The sequence below is a fragment of the Triturus cristatus genome, chromosome 2_1, assembly GCF_964204655.1.
Source record: "Triturus cristatus chromosome 2_1, aTriCri1.1, whole genome shotgun sequence".
NCBI classification, from domain to species: domain Eukaryota; kingdom Metazoa; phylum Chordata; class Amphibia; order Caudata; family Salamandridae; genus Triturus; species Triturus cristatus.
Genome location: NC_140581.1, coordinates 891,654,394 through 891,678,816, shown reverse-complemented (window position 1 = coordinate 891,678,816; position 24,423 = coordinate 891,654,394). Strand labels below are relative to the sequence as shown.

The 24,423-nt window shown below is 46.3% G+C and overlaps 1 protein-coding gene across 3 annotated transcripts in view; it reads left to right on the top strand.

Annotated features, from left to right (window-relative positions):
- CARNMT1 (carnosine N-methyltransferase 1) overlaps positions 1-24,423 on the top strand; it is a 142,334-nt gene that overhangs the window by 67,603 nt on the left and 50,308 nt on the right. For all 3 annotated transcript variants that reach the window (XR_014970369.1, XR_014970370.1, XM_085633068.1), the window contains exon 5: positions 11,370-11,548. Coding sequence is in view for 1 of the 3 variants with exons in the window: in XM_085633068.1 (XP_085489194.1) it covers positions 11,370-11,548 (179 nt within the window). In the remaining 2 variants the exon portion in view is untranslated. The remainder of the gene's footprint in view (positions 1-11,369; positions 11,549-24,423) is intronic.

Genomic DNA, 24,423 nt, shown 5'->3' with positions numbered 1-24,423 from the left:
ACTATAACTCGCGCGCCCGCAATGCACAGCTGATGACGTCACTGACCATGTCATGAGTGATGTAATATGTGATGTCATCAGCAGTGCATTGCGGGCGCGCGAGTTATAGTTAGCTGAACTAACTATAACCAGGGAATGTCAATGGTTTTGTACGAGTGAAAAGTCCAGCTAACTAGAACGCCCCTGAAACCTATGGTTTTTTCAGTGAATTTCTAAGGTTTTTTAAATGCTAATTTCGAACTATGCCTACAGAGATAGGACATGTGAAGAAAGAAGAAAAAACGCACAAAGGAAAAAAAAGAGATGCAAAAAGAAGCAACAGAAGTCCTCAAAGACGAAGAAAAGTGCAGGAAGAAGGATAACGTGCAGAAAGAACAAACAGAAGAGCAGAAAGAAGCCTTGTTCCAAAATCATCCTGTACCCTCGACTTTTTCAGACGGATACTGGTGGTAACTGAGTCTGACTAACCAGTCCTAGAGCCAGTGCTATGTTAAAAGACACTCAGAATACAGTGAAAACACCTACATACACTAGGGAACACTATGCGTTGGGGTCCCCCTGTGATCAGCATGACCTCCTCTGTAAGCCCCTAGTATATAATGGGGCAGGGGATTAAAACTACCTCTTAAAACGCGCCACAGGGCGTGTTTGCACACGTCGCCTCAGGCCCCGTCCCATCACTTCCACACTGTGTAAACACGCCCTGTGGCCGTTCTAAGTTGAGAGATTAAGTCCCCTTGAATCCTAAGGGTCCCTAGGGTCAAACTAGCCCACTAGGTACCTCAAGTAAGCGCCACAGAGCTGCATTGCATAGAGGTGTAAAAAGGGGTGTGGCCTCAGAACACATGTCCGCAACGCAGCTCCCTGGCGCACACTGGAGACCTGTTGGGCTAGCTGGCCCTCAGGGACCCTCAGTATTGAAGGGGAATTAATTCCCCAACTTACAACTGGCCAGGGGGTGCGTTTGCAGAGTGCTGCAAGGAGGGGGCGTGGCCTCCAGCGCGATGCCGGTCTTTTATTTTATTTTTTTAAGAAGGGCTGTGTGGCCCCCCCCTTCTTTTTCTAATTTACTGGCCCTGGGGACCCCATCCCCCAGGGCCTGCGCCCTAATTTGTTTTGTTGAAAAAAAATTAATTTGGCCCTCCCAAGGCCTTAACCTCTTGCGTGCCCCGCCCTTTCCCTGCCCTGTGCCGGGCTTTCTATTAGCGGGCGGAGTTCATGACGAGATGGTCTCGTCATGGGCACAGCGCAACCGCGGCCCATGACGAGACCATCTCGTCATGGGCACTGAAGGGGTTAATCGGCCCCGGGGACCCCAACCCCCGGGTCATGGCCTTTTTTTTTTTTTATTTTAAATTCTTTAGGAGGGGGCTGCGTTGCCCCCCTCCTCAGGCCACTTATGGCTCCGGGGACCCCATCCCCCGGGGCCGGCCTTTGTTTTTTTTATTTTAAAAATATATATATATTTATAGAAACACCTAGGACATGCTGGACAAATCGTATGTACCTATCACCATGACGATTTGCGTGATATTGATTAAAAGGCGACTATGCATAGAATGAATCCACATGGAATGTATTTACACCGCTAGTGAAGCTCTGACGTGTCTGACGCCCTACCGTGCCTAATCCCGGTGCCCACGCCGGTGGGTACTCTCCAAGTAGACACCCTTGTCGTTTATTTATACAAACATGGGTAGCTATTGACGGGCACATTTAATAAACACGCACACCAAGCCATACAAAGGGGATTCGACAAATTCGACCAAACTATGCAAGAAACCCCCCTCACGGTTAATAAAAAACACATCCACCGCCGGATGTGTAATACCTTTTATTTTACTCTCTGGAAAGGAGACGAACCTCACTTGAGAGTCACAGCGTGCTCCTGGCTGAGCCCAATGCTGTGTTACACCCACCAGTGCCTGCCGATTGCCTCACACCTCTGTGTTGTATTCCACCAGCTAGTGCGTATGCTATGACACTCTCTAGCCCATGTGCACTGTAACACCACGCGTGAATGTCATGCCACACTTGCCTTCGCACGGGTTATATTGCCCCATCTAACGTGCCTTCCTCGATGTGTATGCCATACATATTACAATCTGGGATCCATATCTTTGTCACAGTGCATATGCAACGTTACACTCCCCAGCACATATTTTATATTACAACTTTAGAGACTAGTTATGTTACACAACACTGCCCTGTGCATATTACACTCCAAGGCGCATATCGCATAGCACGCGCTAGTGCCTGTGCTATCTCGCGTTCTCCAATGAATCTGTCATTGCGCACAATGTATTGCATATTCTATTTCACTCCCCGGTTCATCTTGTATCACACTTTTTGGTGCATAGTTTATACCATATACTACATCTAGTTTTCATTTTCAATCGTGCTCTCAGGACTATGTTCTATATAACACTGCGTCCACCTACCCTTTAAACGGGCATTACATTTTGCGATGGGGGTGGAGGGTCAGGGGGTGTTTCTGCCAAGTGAGCCCGGAGTCACAGTCACAAACGTCCTCTTCTTCCTGAATAAAAGTGAGATTATGCTGCATACTTGTTCATATTTTAAGTAGTTCGCACAGACACCCATTTTAAAAACAATAAAGTTCCTAATACCCACCTTCTCTGAACAGTTAGCTTGCTGCCTCATCCACCTCCTCCCTATCCTCTGTTGTCTGAATCCATGGACTAGCCTCCTCCCTCCTGCCATGCATGGTCTGATGTGCTGCCACTGCCCTCCATTTAGCATGATGTACCAGTCCATTCCTCCTGCCCTCCATTGCCCAATTCTATGGCCCATCATTGACCTCCTGCTTAGCCTCCTTGCTTAGCTTGCTGCCCCTATTCTCCTGACATCCGATGTCTTTGTGCATGCACCTGCTCCATCCTTTTTGCCCACTATGTTCCATGGACCTGCCACTCCTATCTACTCTGAGTGTTCTGTTGAGCTGCCACTCCCCTCCCACCTGCCTTGCATTGTCAGATGACTGTAACCTGTCCCTGCCACCTCCACATTGCCTGTCCACATGCCATGCCCCTATCCCCTTCCTCCTGTCCTCCATGGTCCATTTTACTGCCACACCCTTCTGCCCTCCCTGATCTGTTGTGCTGCAACTGCTCCTCCTGCCTGCCCCGCACGGTCTGTTGTGAGGCCTCTTCCCCTGAACTCTCTTGTCTGTGCCCAGGTCCTGACCCTCCCTTCTATCCTCCATGGTCCTTTGAGCATGCCCCTGCACCCTCCTTCTTGCCCATCATAGCCATTGTGCTGCCACTAACCCTCCCGCTTGCCATGCATGGTCTTCTGTGCTGCCATGGCCCATCCCACCTTCCCTGTGTGGTCAGCTAGCTGCCCCTGACCCCCTCCCACCTTCCCTCCGTGGTCTGTGTATGCCACCATAGTCTCATTGTTGCTCTCCATGGTGTCTTGTTTCTAGTGCCCATCCTGCCTGACCTCCATGTTCATCTTGCTGCTTCTGCCCTGCCCCCTTGCCCCCAGCCCTCTGTTTCCATGTGCAGACCCCTATTCCCTCCCTCCTGGCTTGTCTGTTCCATTGTAATGCCCCTGATCCGTCCCTCCTGCCCTTTATGGTCTGTTATGCTGCAGCTTTCTCTCCTGTCTGTCCATTATGGTCAGCTAGCTACCATTGCCTCTTTCCCATCTGTTCTCTGTTGTCCATGTGCATGGTCCTGTCCCCTCCCTATTGCTTTCTATGGATTGTTGTGCTGCACTCCCGTCCCGCATGCGCTGTGTGGTGTATTGTGCTGCTGCAAACCCTGATGCCTGCCCTGTAGGGTCAGTTTGGTGCACCTCTCCATGTCCCTCCTGTCCTCTGTTATCTGAGTCCATGTCCCTACCCCAATTCCTCCTGCCTACCATGATTCAATGTACCATACTTGCGAACATTTTGAACTTGGTAAGAGGGAGATTTTGAAAAGAAACTGGGGTATTGATTTTCCCCTTTGAGTTACATTGAAAAAGAGGAGATTGTAGACAGGAGACAGATCAAATAAAGCCCATTTGAGCTTAAAAACATTGGACGTTTCCTGGCTGAAACGGGTCTGTTGGCATGTATGGTTGTACTACCACTGCCTCTTCCTTCTGCCCACAATGGTCTATTATATTGCCACCGCCTCTCTTGCCAGTCCTGTATTGTTGGTTTGTTGCCCCTGCCCCCCTTTCCACTGCCCTCCATAGTCTGTTGTGCTGCCACTGCCCTTCCTGCCTGCCCAGTGTGGTCAAATTGTTGCCTCTGCACTCTCCTACCTGCCTTCAATTTTCAGAGTCGTTCCCCTGGCCTCTGCCTCTCAACAGTATCCCAATGAACAACTAGATTGCTAACATGCTAACATTCTATAAGTGTGGCACGCCTGACGTCATTTTGATGTAATCAAAACTGTAATACCTAGAGTATTTCCTTTAGAAATTACATATATGAGAGGGTCTTATTTGCATCAAAATTATGGTTAGTGCTCTAAAAAACTAAAATGAGGACATATTCTGAGTTTTCAAATGGCGACAAAGAACTTTTAAATTATTTGTAATCTTTGTTTTTTTATCCAGTTGACCACTTGATTAAATGTTGCACCTTGGCGAGAGGATGTGGTGTTACTTCCAGAGCTGCAGACTTTGCAACTGGGGAACCAGGTTGGAGTTTCTGCTTCAGCTCAACATTCTGTGATTGTGGTCAAATCACTTCATCTCCCCATGTCTACAACCAAAAGGAATTTGATCTTGTGTGATGTAACCAATGCTCATGTAAAGCATTCCAATACCTGACAAGTCTGCACTATATAAAACTGCAAATACACAGAAAATAAGTGTTTTGCACACTTCTGTCATTGGTCTACATGTGGGCTACATCTGGGTGATATTTGTGCTGCATTTAGGCTCTTTTGTGTCTGGTGGCCATCTTGGGAGATTTATTTGTTATGAAGTTTCCTAATTTCCTCATTTACTGCAGTCTCCTCAGTAGGAAATGCTTTCAGTTTTTTACTTTGATTCCATCAAGAAGATATCCAGATATGTCACACATTTGCCATAAATTCTGAATGTTAGCACTCTGGTTGCTCATTAGATCACTGTAGTAAAGCTACTGCTCACCAGGGAAGTCTGCTGCTGGTATTCAAAGTGCATGTTTCAGTCTGCATGTCAGAATTCTTTTATGAAATAGAAGAGGATTTGAGAAGTCAAAATGTGCCCTAATTTTTCTTTCTGCAGCACTAATCCTACTTTCTATGGCTAAATGAACCCCCTCATTTTGTTCCTTATCTAAATTAAATGTTTTAAGAATTACCACTTTATTCCAACCAAGATGGCTTCAGGTGTGCCGTACGTTTGTCATAAGTCGGACTGTTAGCGCTCTAGTTGTTCTTTAGAACACTCTGGGAAGCTGCAGTAGAACACAAAGGAATCCACTGACAGTCTCTGCCCTTGTTGGATGTACATGTTTTACTGCCCTTGTTGGATGTACATGTTTTACTGAGAATGTCAGACTTCATTCTCGCATGACTGAGAAAGATAATGTGAATTTACAGAAAATATGCTCTCAGTTTAGCTTATAGATCACCTTCCAAACCTCTGTGGGAAAAGCATGAGAAAATAGTTTTCTCTCAAACATGATTCATGATATCACAGCAGAAAGCTTGTTCACATGGTAAAATCACCTTAGAACACACCAGAATTCCTAAAATGAGTATGGTACCATCAACAAATGATTTATAATGTAACTAAAGTCTTAAAACCTTCTATTAACTGCAATGCTTTTTAATGAGGTGCTATTATGTATATTGGTCCCAAGATGGCTGCCAACACTTCTTGGATGAAGTGCTGACAGCCAATCAGATCTCACGATGAGTAGTGTGGTTAGGCTCCGCCCAGATATGTGATTTTACTTTTGATTTTCTCAGGAACTACTGAACGGATTTACACCATTTAAGCAAAAGGCACATGCCTGACCTGAGGGCTACCTATTTGCCAAATTTCAAGTAATTCTGTTCAGCCGTTCGGGCTGTACCTTCGACTAAAGGTCCTATAGGAAAATGCATGGGGAAAACGCGTTTTGGGACCCCCCTTTTTTCTCAGCCCCGGCTTGACGAATCACCCCGAGACTTTCAGGGTAGGAGCTGAGCAGAGCACCCCATTAGTTTTGAAAGTTTCACGAAGAAAAGTCAACCGGCGCCAAAGTTATTCAAAATAGAATTTTCAGATTTCCTATGGGAACTCGGTCCTAACTATAGCTATCTACTGGCGACCGCCAGTAGATAATATATATATTTTACTTACAGAGGCTTTCAGCCAATCCTCCTAATCCATTAGTCTTTTGCTTTCATTCACATTTTTCGCCTGCCTACTATATTATGAAGCATCAAGACTGCCCACTTCAGCCATTGCGTTGGTTCACTGTGAGTGACAACAGTCTGCCTTTCACAAGGAGCACATCCTCACACAAAATGTTTCTCTTTAGTCCAAGGAACTTGAATGTCAGTAAAAATGTTGTTTTGGTTTTAGCCTTTTTTTTTTTTATTATACTGGCAAGGGCACAACGGCTCCCCTAGAAATAAGTTATGCAAAAAAAAACAGGAGAAAATAAACTAGCATTTATAAAGCCTAGAGGGTAACATCCTGTGGCAGACCTTTTGACTTTGCCAAAACCTGTATTCTTTTTGGAAAGATTACTGTGGAAGCTGGAATATTTTTTAAATTTATTTATTTATTTTAGATGTGACTTTTGCTAGAGCAAAGAGGCAGGACTTTAGTTCCAAGTCTGCAAATCCTTCAAATTAAACACGGAGTTCTGTGAACCCTGAATTTTTTTTAAAAAGTTGAAAACGAATTGTAATGTATTATTTGAAGTTATGAGTTATCTAAATTCAACTAAAAAGTCGCAGCTGAAGGATTATATTTCAATGTCCAGCGTTTTTTGCCTTCTGAATTGCCTGGTAATGAGAACCTCAGATCCAGGGCATGCTCGATTAAACAGTGCCAACTTCCAAGGACTCGCAGCACATCCATGAATCCTTGTGAACTATTGGTTCCTGGGAATGTATTGTTCTAGACTCAAATTTTTCTAGTACACAGATCAGTACACTCCTTAGAGCTCTGTAGTATGGGAGAATACATTTTTATTTTTTTTGCCGTGTTTTTTTTTTTTTTTCGAGGAACCAAAAATGTTGCTCCTTTGCAATTTTTGCAGTTGCTTTTTGACAAGCAGGAGACATGGAGAGGAATGAAATGAAGAACTGTAAGATGTTGAGACGTATGATCAAAGATCAAAATGCAGGACTTGCGAGGACTGACTGGTACATGGGAGGGTGAGACACCTTGAAGAAAGTGTGACAACAGGGTCCTCCCCCTCGAAGCATCCCATGTTGCCTGAAACTACAAAACTAAGATGAATTGCAAGAGGTGATTATCTCCAGTATTGATCGGGTTTGTAAGTACAAACTAGATTCTTGCATGCCATAGCATGCATGCGTATTTCGTCTTTTGGTTCTGCCGAAAGCCACGTTGACCCTTTGGGGCATAAACACAGATGGCTGAAACACGTTGACCACACTAGTGGGATCTACTAATGTCCCACAAATATCCACAATTGTTTTAACCATTAATTGGTATCTGCACTTTGTTTAAAATACTCACAATTGGGGATGGGAGGTCCTGAGCCGTTTCTAAAACTAACACTTTTCACCATCACACACAGTCACAGCTCACACAAAAAAACAGCTCCATTGCAATTTGGCGTTGTAGCACACCCTTGATACATTTGGCGACCAGGGTGGGATCTCAATGATGAAGCATGTCACCAACTAGGTGAGTGAGGGTTCTTTTAAAACACACTGGATTCCAAGGCACTTTAGCCTTAAAGATTATGAGGGACTTGTCTCTAGAGCGACATTGAAATAGGTAGCAAACTTGTTGTTCTTTGGTTATATTAGCTATTGGTTGGGAAGGCGAACAAGTTTTCACTTACCCTGCTCTCTACACCAGAATTCATAGGTAAAAATGTTCTCCATTCTACTGGGTGAATTAATTGACGTGTACTTTATGTTAAAAGAAGCTGAGCAGAATACTGCTTTGGAGCTTCTTCATTGCACAAGCACCTCATGCACGCTGGAGAGAGGTTGCCAGAAGATGTCCTGCAGGAGAAGCAAAAAGAGCTGGATACCGGCTGTATTTTTTTGGGTTTGCATTGCATGATGCTTCTTCACCAAAACGTGTAATAAAAATAAAATATATATCCTTTTTTAAACGATTTTTAATGTTTCCGTCCAAAAAAGTAAAAACACTTTTAAAAGCAAGATTCTTTTCAGAACCAACTTTGATGGTTTAAAAAGAGAAAAATATTTTTTTTTTAAATTTGTGAGTGAAAGTGATGGGCACAGTGAGTGTGTGAAAATGATGAAAGGAGTAGGGGTTGGCTGAGGGCCTGTGTTCAACCCTGCAGCAGGGGGCATTGGCCCCAGGGCGTTGCCTTCGGAAAGGTCTTGAACTCCCCTATCTCCACATATGCAGTCCAGCGTGCAGCAGATGTAGGCTTCATGGACTGTTCCGGCGGGTAACAACCTCTTGCAGGCTATCAACTCTGCTGTGCATGGCACCATCTGCCCAGTTCACAGCAGGCAGTAAACCCTGAGGTTGACAACCAGGCTTGCACCCACCCTTCTGGGCAGCTGAATCGTGCTGCCAGAAGTGTTTATCTATGAGAACTTGTCCTTCTGTTCTGGCCTAATTTTGGGGGGGTTTGGATTTTGCCGATCTCTGCTTCGTACTTCGTATACAGGTCAAGCACCGTTGCCAGGTACCATGAACCCAGCGCAAAATCTTTGATCAATGCTGCCTGTTTCGGAGGTTCTGAATCCATAGTCACAGTAGGCGGTGATGGAGCGTGGGTTACCAGCTCAGTGTACACACACATACCTAATACTCACCTGGGCCCAAAAAATTCACACAGATAAGCTAGTAAACCCTGCTGTCATCAGTTTTGAGTTTTACCTGTAATTTGATTTTCACCTTTACCAAGTCTTACCAATTTGATCTCCTTAATAATTCCTTTACTCAATGAATCAGGTTGCTGAGATAGTTCAAAGTAGAAAATGACATTTAACTTTAAACTCTAAATAACCACAAACTCAAAAGGTTTTAAAATCTTTATCTAAATCAATAATTTTTGTGAGTCAGAATCAAATACAGTTTAGCACCTTCTCTCAAGATCAGTATCTCATTTTCTCGAGCAGAGTTTCTGGCATCAGCCGGGTCTGAGACAGCGTCTCGGACAGAATCTGTAGCAGCATACATGTTGAGTCGGTGACGAGTGGGAATGACGGATCTGACAAGTCTGACAAAGTCTCTAGCTAACTTACCTCAATTATACTATTCTGTATTTGTGTACCACCCCCAAACGTTTCAATATCCTTGTTTTCCCATATTCTGATTGGTCAGGGCCAGGAGGTGAGTTCATCACACCATGTTAAAAGTAATAATTTCTCTTTGGACTATTGTTCTATGTTTCCGCCCCTTAATTTTCTTTCCCATAGCTTTATTCCCACACGCATTTCACATTATGATCAATACAAGTTTATTCATATTATTCAAAATTGTTGCTTGTTCAGGTCAATAGTTTTTCTTCCCAGGCGTCGTCGTCCAATGTGGCCTTGGCTGTGGTTCAAGTGTGCCATCATGGTTTCCGGCAAGTTACTATGCGCATGCGCGTGGATCAGGTGGGGTAGGGATTTCAGTCACCCTCCGAGGCCCAAATATGAACTAATAATAAAGTCCCAAAATGACACGTTAGAATGCGACAATAAATGATTTCACTGTATACCACTTATCTCTACTCTATCCCCATTTACTTATTTAATCTTTTCGCATTAGTGCTTAGTAGCACTTATAGGTTTAGTTTATGCGAAAGAATGTGCATTACCATGTGAGTTTCAAGTGGCCATTCTTAAAGCTATTGCGCAGCTGCACAGCTTTCCCACCAAGCGAAAGAAGACGTCATACTACGTAGATGCAGTAGACGCATGCTCAGACTTTCCCGTGTTTTTGGCGGCCGTTTTAGACACTCTGGTTACTTGTTAGTAATACACATAGGCAAGCGTCCCCTAGATACAGTATGTTTGTATGTAATGCAATATTAGTATTACAAGACTTGTGGGTTATGTGGTTACATGTTATTTGAGAGGATTGCATACAAGCAAGTTTCTTAAATACAAAACCTTGCTCCATCAGCGGTGCCGGATTCAGAGAAGCTTGCCCTGAGTTTGTAGTATGTAGGCACGACACTTGCCATAGATTTGTGGATCCTTTTCCGGATTCATGGATCCCCTACACCTCCTATGCCGGCGGGGTTCCACAGTACCTAGCATGGTGCTGTGGATCACTGTTTCCTTTTAAGTGTGTGGGATCTGCAATTCCTGGAAAAGATCTGAGGAGCTTAGGGCTCTTTGTGTGAAGGAGAAAGAGTTTGAGAGAGTTCTTGAGTGACAACCTAGTTTGGCCTGGGAGATGGGCGAGGGAGTGCAGAGTTTGAGGAGTCCTTTTACTGAGAGATATTTCAGGATGCAGGGCATGGTCCCTGCATCCTACAAAAATGTTACGAGAAATGGTTCTCTTTTGGCCAGCCAGTAAAATCACTGTGCTCGGTGGTTCCAATTTTTGATCTCCACATCCAAAAGGGACAGCAGGAGTAAAGGCTCCCTCCCTAAATCTGAATTCTTTAATTTTTTTAATTTCTTAAATTGCGAATTCCAAATGGCCATAATTTACAAAAGTGTTAACCCTTTCAAGCTTACTGTGTAACTTTTAAAAATGCTTATATCGAACAACAACTGCTGAACAGATTTACACCAAACTCACAAAAGCACTTATTCTGAGTAAAGTTCTACTCTCATGTCAAGTTTGCTATTAATCTGTTAAATGGTTTGGGCTGTAGGCACAAGCAAAATTTCATACGGGAGCGCTAAAATGAGAGGAAAGAACTCCCACTCAAAGTGCTTCTCCCCTTTTAACAGTTTTTTACCCCTGCACTTATCTGTAACATTTGCATGCCAGAACCTTGCTGAGTATGCCAAGCGATTGCCAAATTTAGTGCAAGTTCGTCATGGCAGGGGGAGGGGGGGGGGGGGGGGTCTAAAGTTGTAGTTCAAACCAAAAATGCATTTCCTGGGAAAAGTGCAGCTTAACTATGATTACAGTGGCTACTGCCATATTTATGTATACACCTTTACAGTGATATGTTTTGTTTTTGGCTTGTCCTAGCAAATTTTGCTATGAACTCGTGCCACTATGGGGAGAAAGCTATTCTCATCCCAATGAGTAAAAATAGGCAAGTAATAGAATCAATTTCTGTTTTGCAGATGCTGTCAAGTCAATGGTTTTAAGCTTTATCCATGGATACACCAGTTCAGCAACAATCGCAGGTCTGCAGATCAAATAAGGCCAGTATATTTTCCTGATGTAAATCCACATAGCCTTCCTTCAAATGCTAATTTCTCAATGACCGCTGGAGATTTTCAAGAGATTTACACCGAATGTAGTAAGTAGCATAACTTTTGAGCCGCTGTATAAATGCTTAAATCTCATTATTCAGGTGCTACTTATTATATTAAAATCATCACCAGGTTTCTGTTTTCAGCCAAGTTGACCAGACTCTCTCACTGTGTTTCTTCAGAATTGGTTTTTTTGCGCTTTGCATGCTTTGTCGAAAATTCTCTTAGGCTGAGAAAACCCAGTACATTTAAAGTATTCATGTCAATTTAATACTCCTTCCAATTATTGACCTTTTTTTCATTGACCCCATTTTTCAGTCATTGGAGCTCTTTTCAAGCAGTCAGTCACTTTGCATCCATCAGTAGTTCCATCTTATGGGCCATCGCGGAGTTAAATTAATCACAAACCAGCCTAGAATAAGGTTTGCCAAGTGGTCCAGCTGTTTGACACGGTTGGCTATTTTTTTATTCAAAATAAATCTTATTTTAATACAGTCCGCTAATATTTGTTTTGCAAAAAAAACAGTATTCCAGTTTAAAGTAAACTTTTGCACGCATTTTAAATTTGAGTCATGTTTAAGATTAAACTCTTCTTTCATAAGCAGCACACAAGAAGCACGTCCTGCAAATGATTGTGCATAATATGTTTTCTACTTTTGCTGTTCAATCGATGTATTTTAAATTGCATCACAAAGCATCTTTCCTCATAGAAAACATCAAAGTATCCGTAAGTTTAGGCATATACGTGTAAATATGTATTTGGACAAAAGTAAACAAGTACTTAAACCATTTCACTATAAAGTAACATTTTCGTTAGCCCTTTATATGTTATCTGACTTCCTTATTTGGAGGTGGATCAGATTTCTGTGATTGTTAAAGTGGACTGGCTGTACATTGCAGACTGCTTTGTGTGCGAGAACACATCTAACTATGGCTGACCCATCAGCCAGTTCCCCCGCTTCAGAAACTATAGGCCCTGCAAGCCTGCCAGAATTAGCCTAATTTGTTGTCATTGTATGAAGAAAGCGCATGAGCAGGAATTCAAATCTAATCCTGAATATACATCCAGTTTAAAAAACAAAAAAAGGAAATGTCTGCATTACTGCTACTATGACAAATGGACTGCTTTCTCTACTGCTTTTCAGACTGCTTGCTATGTGGTATTTATTTCCATCCCCCTTAGTGTGTCTATACTATTATTGAGGGAATTGTTGTACCAAACTGTCCTATGGGTAGAAATATATTCAATTGTTTTATATTATCTTTGCTGGTATAGAAAAACAACAAATGCAGATTGGTATAGGCCTTGTCTCAAAAGGACCTGCCCAGCTCGAACTGTCCAACTTACCTTTTGTCATCAACCATCTGTGTGCTGATCATTTTCAGTGTAGGCACCTGTCTACTTCATATCTCCGGCAGCTCTTCAAAAATGTAATTATGTGTTAGTTATTTTAGCAGTGTACACAGGGTTGTAGTTTCAAATCCCAGTAAATATGCCTAATATTACATGCACTACAGTACTAAAAAAACACAAATGGGGCCAAACCTTACTTGCCAGTAAAAGCCCTTATTACACACCCAACAATAACTTGGTGATAGATGGACTTGCAATCTCTTCAATTTCCCCACTGAGGTAGCCACGAACAGGCTCTTGTTAAAACTCGGAAAAGAAACTAGGTTAGCAGAGCTTGTCTTTCTACTTGTGACAGATCACTTCAGTTTTTGCTGTTAGATTTATAATGAGCAAGAGTGAGGAATTCCTTGTTTGGCTGTTGGAGGGAATTGAAGCAGCCCTACATTCAACATTGAGAATGGGCATTGTGGACACTGCAGCATAAGCCATTTACCGTTCTTTGCACATGCTTCCATACACCGTCACTGCACATTGAAATTTAGGATAAAAAAAGTAGATTCAAATTTAGATGATAAAACCGTTTTTCCCATGCCGATGGTTGTATTGTTGCAAAATTGAAGCTGATGCAGCAAAATCTTGGAGTATGGTTACCACGAAACAAGTTGTTTATACCGCTTCACGAACTGTTGAAGTAAAAAAGAATGCATAACGATCCAAAGGGTAAATAGTTACAAGTACTCTAAAGATTTAACGCCAGCTTCGTCTTCTGCTTCAGCAGCCAAAGTCTCTAACAAATCAGGCTGGAGGCTCCTTTGTACGTCAAGGCATATACATATGCATTCCCATTGGTAGGGAGAACACAGTCCTTTTTTTCTTAGTCAAATGGCAGTTATACCTCATTAACAATTGGTGCTGAACATAGCCCAAAAGGGCTAGGCTTCAAACTTCCCTTCAATCTATCCTTCATGCTCTCTAAGATTTCAGAAGTTACCTCAAGAACAGCAATTTAAAAGGATCTCTTTAGCGCTGTCATACTGATTTCAAAATAAAAGAAAAATGGCTGTTCCTAGTTTTTTGACGTGAAACAGTGTCTGCTGTGTTTTACACGTGATGAGGGTTAAAATCTTGGTGACCATGGAGGTGAAAGACCAGAGGGAATTCGTGTATCCCAATGATGGTCTGCTTCATAATCCAGCCAAGGAAACGCAAAGTAATTGTGAGGTTTCCGTTGGAAGACGCCACTGTCAATACAGATGGCTAGCCTTTGACCTAATGTCTGCTTTTAGTGTGATTAAGCATACCTCTTTCCACCTCTCCATGCTATACCTTCAAGGAATGCACCTTTTGCCTAACGTGGACGATTTGCAGATTATAGCAGAAGCTAGATGTGAGAAAGTGGCTCTGTATATACTGTTCCCTAATGGGTACAGGGTGTACAGAGTCCACAGTCCCCCAGAGGCTGATAGAGGTCAAAGTTAGGTATGACCTTACTCTCAAAAGTGGTAGCTTGGTCGAGCAGTAAGGCAGTACCAGAGGACAGTGTAAAGCATTTATTGTACACACTCAGTCAGCAAATGGTTTCACACACTCAATAACTGAACTCTAGGCCAATGATTTGTATATATAAAATATATGCTTGTTTTATTTTTAGAACCACAAAGGGGGTAAAAATATACTTTCTCAGAAGGAGAGGTTGAATATAAATACTTTTGTTTTAAGCAATAAATTTGTGTAAACAGTCACAGTTGGTTGCAATAAACAATCCTATTTCCTAAACATAACAATGCATTGAGCTCAATGGTACATTCAGGTTATTTGTAATAAATTACTTTTCAGATTACTTTTGGAATTCCAGGTCTGGCTCCTAGAACCAGCCTGGGGTCAGTATTCAGAATCAAGTGATGAAAGTCGACTTAATAACTGTAATGATTTTTAAATAGTTCGAGGCATGTGGGCTGCTGAATTCATATCTGTGCATAGATCGCCGCCTAGTGTTGGGTCCGGATGTTTGCACGTTGTTGTCCTGGAAGAGTCTTCGAAGTATCCTTGGATAGGTGACTCCTCCCCTGGACTACAGTGCGCATGGGCATCCTCTCCATCCTCAGATTGTTTTTTTCCGCCATTGGGTTCGGATGTGCTATCTTAGCTCAAGTTAGGAAAATATTTTTTCGAGGCCAAAAGGCCTTTAGTTTGCGTCGGTACTGTTTATCGATCGGGTTTCGATACAATCCTGTTAGTTTACTAACTTTCAGCACCGACTTTTTTCGCATTTACCTGTCCATCGACTACTTCGACGATGGAATCGAGGACGCCATTCAAAAGGTGTCCGGTATGCAATGCGAAGTACCCACACATCGACGTCCACCCGGTGTGCAATAAATGCCTTTCACCGGACCACGACGAATCGACATGCATGGCCTGTGCCCGGTTCCGTTCCAAGAAGACTCTGCGGAATCGGCGAGACTCGAGGCGCAGCACGCGGCACCGGCCCCAACAGACATCTTCGACGAGGCCGAAGACGTCGAGGAATTAGAAGTCTTGCCCTCCAGTCCCGTTTCCGAACACGAACCCGGATCGGACGAGGTAGACGAGTCACTCTTCCACAGAGGTGAAGACGACACCGAGGTAGGAGACGACGAGGAGGCCTTAGGGGCCGAAGAGAGTAGCTCCAATGATGAACAAGGCCTACCTGTTCAAACCGTTGAAACACCAGTGCCACAGCCTATGGCTCCGGTCGAGGGATCGCCTTCGGGCCTTACCCGAGACCCATCCCGCAGTTCTTCGGCTCCGCCCTCGGGCCCGGCCTCGGATGTTCAGCGGCAGCCATTACTACATAAACAGGCTGGTTTCCCTACCACAAAACCGAAAGCTACTCCGGTTCCACCGAAACCGAAACTGAAAGTGGCGCTGGTCGGATCGAGGCCTTCGACGCCAGCGCACCGCGTCGGCACCGACCGCACCAAGAGGGACTTCGGTGCCGAACTTGAAGCGGGCGACGTTGGAGTCGACAAACGGAAAAAAGCCATCGGCACCGACAAACCTGCTCGGCTACCGGCACCAACGACACCAAGGGCCGTACCGCCTGCTGTGTCTCGCATCACTCCCTCGACGACACCTAAGCCTCAGGTATCGAAGACTTCGGTGATCTCTGCACCTCGACTCGATGACCCGCCGGCGCCGAAAAAATCCACGTCCGCCTCTACGAGCCTGGCCGGTGCCAAAGCCTCGACGGCGCCCCAAGTACGACCTGGTGCGACGCAAGGCAGCAAAACCACAGCTGTCCTCCAGGACACGTCGGGTTCCGGTTTGATCGGAGCTCCAGCAGCCTCTTCGGTGCCGGCCAATATTACCTTCGGCTTGCCTCCGTCGACAATCCCAAAAATGTTCCAACTCAGGACACGGGTCACCCAACCTACGGTCACACCTGCTGAGACGTCTCCGGCACGTATCATCGACGCCGACACTGGCAGGATGATTCTCCACGACCGAAGGATAACTTCGGAGCCGCCATTGGACCCTTTCAGGATCCCACTAAAAAGGAAGTTGCCTGCAGAATCGGAACCACTCCTTTATGAACCCTTCCATTCATCCTACCAGGATCTACACCGGTTCTCCCCCACACGCTCCGATACGGATGCATTAGAGGACTACATGGATGACCAAGTCCCCTACCATGTAGACACGGACCCTGATGACCAGCAGGACCCTGATCAAACTTGGGGCGACCCTGCAGACCCCAGTGCACCTCTCGATGCACAGGACCAACAACTCTATGGGGCAAAAACATCTCCTACGGAGGATACTGCAGCGTTCAACGCTCTTATCGAACGTGCTGCAAATAACCATGGGGTACAGCTTCACTCTGATACCATCGAAGATGACTTTCTAATGGACACCTTTGCATCCTCAGAAAGACATGTAAAGACTCTGCCAATGTTGAAGGGGGTCCTCAAACCAGCCAAGGACATTTTCAAAGAACCCACCAGGGCACGAGTGATAAACCCCAGGATTGATAAAAAATACAGATCAGCACCTGGGGATCCTACTTACATCAGAGGACAATTACCACTCGACTCCATCGTTGTAGCGAATGCACGCAAGAGGGCACACTCGCAAACGACAGGTGACGCTCCTCCCCCGGACAAAGAGTCCAAGGTGTTAGAAACCTCTGGCAAGCGAGTTGCCGCCCAAGCTGCCAACATATGGCGCATAGCCAACACTCAAGCGCTCCTTGCTCGCTATGATAGAGCGCACTATGATACACTGGAGCAAATATTCCAACATCTCCCTGACCAGTTAAAGGAAGGCGCAGAAATGCTCATCAGAGAAGGACAGCTACTAACGAACGCTTCCATCAAATGCGCACTAGATGCTGCAGACACGGCTGCCAGAGCCATAAACACAAGCGTCATGCTGCGACGACATGCCTGGCTACGAATCTCAGGATTCAAGCCTGAGGTACAAAACAATATACTGAACCAGCCCGTCAACCCCGACTACTTATTCGGGCCAGAGGTTGACACCACCCTCAAAGATAAAAAAGGACACGGACACTGCAAAGTCCATGGGCGCCCTACAAACTCAGTCCTTTCGGAGCGGCTCCTTTCGTCGCCCCGGAAACAAGGGAGCAGGTAGAGGACAGGGGTCACAACAAACATATAACAAAGGCAATACACAGACCACCTATGATAAAAACACCCGAGGTGGATATCGTGGCTCCAGCACAAAGGGCAGAGGACGCGGCTACGGCAACACCAGGTCCTCCCCCAAGAACAAGCAGTGACGCCCTCTCCCTTCCTCCCGACCACATAACACCTGTCGGGGGAAGGCTACAAAGGTTCCTGTCCACGTGGAATTCCATCACCACGGACAGGTGGGTCAAAGATATTGTAAAATACGGTTACTGTCTGGAGTTAACCTCCACTCCACCCACAATACCACCAAGAAGCCGTCCTATGTCCTCAGAGCACTTAACGCTCTTACAGCAAGAAGTGCAAAGTATGCTTCTAAAAGGCGCTATAGAGGTCGTACCCATCCACGAGCAGGGTGCGGGAGTGTACTCCCTCTACTTCTTAATTCCAAAAAAGGACGGGTCGCTCAGACCTATATTAGACCTGAGACCCCTGAACCAGTACATTCTTTCAGAGCACTTTCACATGCTCACTCTACAGCAAGTCCTTCCGCTTCTCAAGCAGGGAGACTTCCTAGCCACACTGGACCTCAAGGATGCGTACTTTCACATACCCATCCACCCCTCACACAAAAAATACCTCAGGTTCACTGTTCAGGGGCAGCACTATCAGTTCAAAGTCCTTCCCTTCGGCGTGACAACAGCGCCCAGGGTTTTCACGAAGTGCCTAGCTACGGTGGCAGCACATCTACGGAGGCAGCATATACACGTCTACCCCTACCTAGACGACTGGCTCGTTCAAGCGAAGTCAGCCCAGCAATGTGCAAGCCACATGTCCCGCACCATTCACCTTCTTCACAGTCTGGGATTCTCACTAAATTATCCAAAGTCCCATCTCCAGCCCGCACACGTACAACAGTACCTAGGTGCGACTATAGACACTCTGGCGGCCACAGCTCAGCCAAATTTAGTGAGGATCAACAGCATACAACTGCTGATCTCCAAGTTCAAACCCAATCACTCACTTCCAGCGCGAGTGTTTATGCAGTTGATAGGCATGATGGCCTCCTGCATCTTCATAGTCCCGCACGCGAGATTACATATGCGCCCACTTCAGGAGTGCCTAGCACGTCAGTGGAATCAGGCTCAAGGACAGTTAAAGGACCTAGTGTTGGTGAGCGGTCGGGCATACAACTCTCTGCATTGGTGGAATCCACAAAACCTTTGCAAGGGCCGACCATTCCAAGAGCCTGTCCCACAGATAGTACTGACAGCGGACGCGTCTCTCCAGGGATGGGGAGCTCATGTACTCCACTACACAGTGCAAGGACTATGGACAACACAACAAAAGAAGTTGCACATCAACCTTCTGGAATTGATGGCAATCTTCCTAGCCATGAAGGCATTCAAAGTACATCTATGCAACAAGGTCGTGTTGATCCGGACGGACAACATGACCGCAATGTACTACATACAGAAACAGGGAGGAACACACTCTCCACAGTTGTCTCATCTGGCTCAGAGCATGTGGAAGTGGGCCATTCAAAGGAACATGTTCCTCATGGCGGAACACCTCCCTGGCAAGGACAACCAGACGGCGGATCTGCTCAGCAGACACAGCCACCAGATGCACGAGTGGGAGTTACACCCATCAGTACTCCAACCGTACTTCCAGCAGTGGGGTCATCCGGAGATAGACCTATTCGCGACAAGCGAAAACGCAAAATGCCAAAGCTTCGCCGCCAGATTCCCACATCCGCAGTCGCAGGGCAATGCGATATGGATGAACTGGTCCGGCAGATTTGCGTACGCTTTTCCCCCAGCGCCATTGATACCGCTAGTGGCCCGCAAACTCCGACAACACTCCCTGACACTCGTCCTAGTTGCTCCCACGTGGGCACGCCAGCCGTGGTACACCACCTTCCTCGAACTTTCCGTGGTGCCGCATCAAAGGCTGCGGATCAAACCCGCGCATTTGACGCAGAACCATGGAGAGGTTCAGCACCCAGATCCGCAACAGCTGAATCTGGCGATCTGGCTCCTGAAGTCCTAGAGTTTGGCTATCTCAACCTGCCGCCTGACTGTATGGACATCATCAAGGAGGCCAGGAGACCCACTACCAGAGCTTGCTATGCAGCCAAATGGAAAAGGTTCGTCATTTATTGCGGTAATAATGACATCAACCCGCTGGACGCATCCATCCAAAACATCATCTGTTATCTCTTACACCTATATCGATGCAATCTGGCGTACACCTCTATACGTGTCCATTTGACCGCAATCTCAGCCTATCTGCAAACCAGGCAGCACCTCTCTCTATTCAGAGTGCCTGCCATCAAAGCATTCTTGGAAGGACTCAAACGAGTCATTCCACCAAGCCACCCACGGGCTCCAATGTGGAACCTCAACTTGGTCCTCACACGCCTGATGGGTCCACCCTTTGAACCTCTACACTCATGCGAGATTCAATTCCTTACCTGGAAAGTGGCCTTCCTTGTAGCGATCACTTCCCTAAGAAGAGTTAGTGAACTCCAGGCACTAACCGTTCAAGAGCCATTTATACAGGTTCACACCAACAGGGTCGTACTACGTACCAACCCCAAATTCATGCCCAAAGTAATATCGCAGTTCCACATGAATCAGACTATTGAACTGCCAGTTTTCTTCCAAAACCCACAAACTGTTGCAGAAAGGGCACTACATACACTAGATGTACGGAGGGCCCTCATGTACTACATCGATAGGACTAAACCCTTCAAGAAGACCAAACAACTGTTCGTTGCCTTTGCCCCACACCACAAAGGTAACGCCATCTCCAAAGCAGGGATAGCCAGATGGATAGTTAAGTGTATTCAAATCTGTTATCAAAAAGCAAAACGCACATTAACTATTCCACCACGAGCCCACTCAACACGTAAGTTGGGGGCTTCCATGGCCTTCCTAGGAAATATTCCCCTGCATGAAATATGCAGAGCAGCCACATGGTCCACTACACACACATTTACAAAACACTATTGCGTAGATGTGCAGTCAAAACAGCAGGCAGCTGTAGGACAGGCTGTTCTCAAAACACTTTTTCAGACCGCTGCAGCTGGCACGGGTAGCCGCCGCCAATAGAGGGCACTGCTATGTATTCTATGCACAGATATGAATTCAGCAGCCCACATGCCTCGAACTGAATATGCTACTTACCAGTATGCATCTGTTCTTGGCATGTAGGGCTGCTGACATTCATATCGCCCTCCCTCCTCCCCGGCGCCTGTCGCAGCTGCAGCTCTCAGAATTACTGCAAGCATGGTCATCACTTTCTGTATCTACTCCATCACTGCCACAAAAAACAATCTGAGGATGGAGAGGATGCCCATGCGCACTGTAGTCCAGGGGAGGAGTCACCTATCCAAGGATACTTCGAAGACTCTTCCAGGACAACAACGTGCAAACATCCGGACCCAACACTAGGCGGCGATCTATGCACAGATATGAATGTCAGCAGCCCTACATGCCAAGAACAGATGTATACTGGTAAGTAGCATATTCAATATTTAGCTATTTCAAAAGTTAGCACTTAGAAAATATTTCACAGAAAAAATTCAATGGATCTCTATGGCAAGAAATTCAAATTGCAGGTAGAGTACTTTATCGTTACTTTAGTAATCCAGGACTGGGTGCCTAGACCCAGGACTGGGGTCCTTATCAAAAGCAGGTAAGTAATTTCGTTTGCAGAAATGGTACGATTTTAAAAGAATATTTCAAATTTGCAAAAGTAGACACTTAGAAGAAATTTCACAGAAAAGCAGACAATGGTTTCCTATGGGAGAAAAATGAGTTAGAGGTAAGTATAGTTGTGAACACTTTTCAGAGTCAGGGCTGGGCACCAAGATCCAGCACTGGGAGCTCACCTAGGAGCAGGTGAGTAAATTCGTTTTTGTCACTTGGCTGATTTTTGGTGAATTTTTGCAGTTTTGAAAAGTTCACACAGATTTTTGAAGAAAAAGCCAGCCAATGTTACCCTATGAGGAAAATGAAGTTAGCGGTTTAAGGGTAAGTACTCGACTGGTAGTGTTGAAATTCCGGGCATGGACTCAGGGGGTCCCCCAGTGTCAGGTAGGTACAGTTGGTTCACCCTCAGCGGTTTCAGGACGGCCGGGTGCAGAGAGAGTTGGGCCCAATGTTATCCTATGAGGGATAGGGGGGCCTTGGTTGGTGGCTGCTGTCTGGCAAGCCACGCGGCTGTGGGAGCTGGGCTCCTGGTCACTTACTCAGGGCAAGTGGGGAAGTAGGTTAGTGTAGAGAGGGCACTGCCAGGGCCACTCGGGCAGCTGGGTGCAGGGTGCTTTTGAGCCTTAGGGCGCTCAATGGAAATCAATGGGAATGTTCCGGTTTGGAAAGAGGCTGCAGGCTCGGGGACGAGGATGTTTCAGGTGCCACCACCACTTCGAGAGGTAAGCTGGGTAGTTGTAGGTTAGGTGGGTACCCCGGGATTGGGCACAGGGGGTCGCAGGGCGCCGGGTGCAGGGGTGCCTTTTGACGTCGGGAATCTTACCCTCTGGTTGATCGCGGCTGGGGTGGCACTTGGTTCTGAGGCTGCAGGCTTCTTCCGGGATGTCGAGGGGGGCCTTGGGTGCCGGACTCTGGGTCACAGTCGCCGTGGGGTCGTCCTCTGGGTCTTTGTCCACTCCGGCACTGGCCAGGCTTGGCTGGTGCAGAGTGTGTTGGGTCCGCGGTCCCGGGCTGGTGCCAGGGATAGCAAATAGGTTTCTTGAGTAGAGCCTCTACTCGTGGGAGTCCCAGGGGCTTAGAGCTAAAAGGTAGCCAGGTCCTCCGGGGTTGGTGAGGTTGCTGGCCACGTGGGATGCCGCGCTGGTGCAGGTTCGAGAGTCGACAGGCCGGTAGGGCTGGGGCCAAAGCAGTTGGTGTCTTCTCTTTTTAGCAGCTGCAGGGCAGGTCTTTGTTCTTCTTGCTCTTCTTGTCGTTTTCTATCTGGAATCTGAGGAAGGAAGGTTCAGGGGGCCCCTAAATACTAGATTTAGGGGCGTTACAGGTAGGTGAAGGCCAGGGACCAATGGGTCCTTGTCCTGGGGTGGGTACACCCCCTATCCTGCCTCTCTCCTGTGGGAGGGAGGCAGTAGCCTAATCCTGATAGGGTAGGGCCTCCCATCTTCAAGATGGCGAGAGCCCGGAGATGTGCTTCACCTCGCCTCCCCCACCTGAGGGGTGGGGTGGGCAGGCTGGCACATCCCCTGTCCTTGTATGGGGTTTCCGGCCAAGCTTCCCGCCAGAGTGGGGGGTTGCAGTGGCCTGGGGAAACTCCAACTGGCGGCATGCCTTTGAAGCTTCCCTTTGCTCATCCTGGGGGAGGAGATTTCTCACCTCACCCAGGATGTGCATTGTTGCAGGCCCGGGAGAGCAGGGGCTCTCCCACCCAGGGGTTCAGCAACGTGTCTGCTGTGTGGCAGCCTGGGCAGCCTCAGAGCAGACGTGGATTGTAAGTTAGCTGTAAGGGGGCATCTTCTAAGATGCCCTCTGGGGTGCTTAGTACATTAAATCCTACACTGGCATCAGTGTGGGTTCAATGTGCTGAGAAGTTTGATACCAAACTTCCCAGGCTTCAGTGTTGCCAATATGGTGCTGTGGAGCTCGTGTTTGACAAGCTCTCAGCACCATGTATTCTTAAATGACAGCACTGCACTTGCAGTGCCCAGGAATGGACCCGGGTACTGTAGGGGCACAGGGCTCCTGCTCCTGTGCCCACACCATAGGCGTAATGCACCCAGCTAGAGGGGTGGCTGACATATGCCTTGGCAGTGTAGGTGATGGGCATGGTACACAGTGATGTGTGCCATGTCGACTCTTTGTTTTGTCCTGCACCCAGACACTCAGCCTGCAAGGGCAGTGTGTGTGTGTAAGGGTACAGGGCCTCTGAGGGTGGCACAATGAGTGCTGCAGCCCTTAGAGGCCTTCCCTGGTCACAAGGCCCTGGGTACCTAGGGTACCATTTACTAGGGGCTGACATGTGGCTAGGGTTTGCCAATTTGGAGTTTGTGTGGTTTAAGGAAGGAACATAGGCCCTGGGCACCTGATTGGCAGGAACCCAGGGTACACTCAATCGAAGTACATTCAGCAATTTAGCAAAAAGTGGGGGCATACCATGCAAGAAAGATGGCACTTTCTCACACTAGACCTTAGTATGGTTTACAACACTCAAATATTTTGAGTCCATCAAAACCAATTCCAGCTAATGCCATCACAAAGGCTTTGTGTATGAGCAGTAATGCATACTACTCTGTGCTTAGCTTTTCCGCTCTTACTAAGAGTTGTCACCATAGGACGAATCAGTCAACGCTTTTTCTGTAGTCAATAGATTGGTTTCAGTCTCTGTTGTGAACTAAAACCTTGTTTGTCATTCTGTTCTGTTTCACACATTGATGTGCGTAAAGAGTCTTTTGAGCATAGTGAACCACAGTGTTGTATCATGAATCATTTTCTGGATTCACATGCTGTGCATGTATTTCACTATTTAGTGTTTGAATCCGGAATTGTCTTTTCTTTTTTAAAAATTTTTTTTGTCTTTTGTGGCAACAGTCTTCGATGACTGATGCTGAGTGGTTGCTCAAGGCCAAAAGGACGCCAGCCTCAAGGCTAGACTGCCGTGAAAAGAGGAAGGAATCGTGCTACCTCCTCAAAAGTCTGATGCCATCACGAAAGGTAAACTTGTACATATCCATGCTTCCCAGCATAATGGACCAGGGAAAGGAAGCATTCAGGTTAACCTTTTATGAGTGGAGAAGAAATACAAATATTCCACTCAAGATTCCCTGTACATTAAAGGGAACGTGCCAGCAGACTCCATCATAGTGGCAACTGCCCGGAAGAGAAATAATGCACCCACATCAACCGGGCCACCACTAGAGAGAGCACGAGAATTGACCTGGTTATTA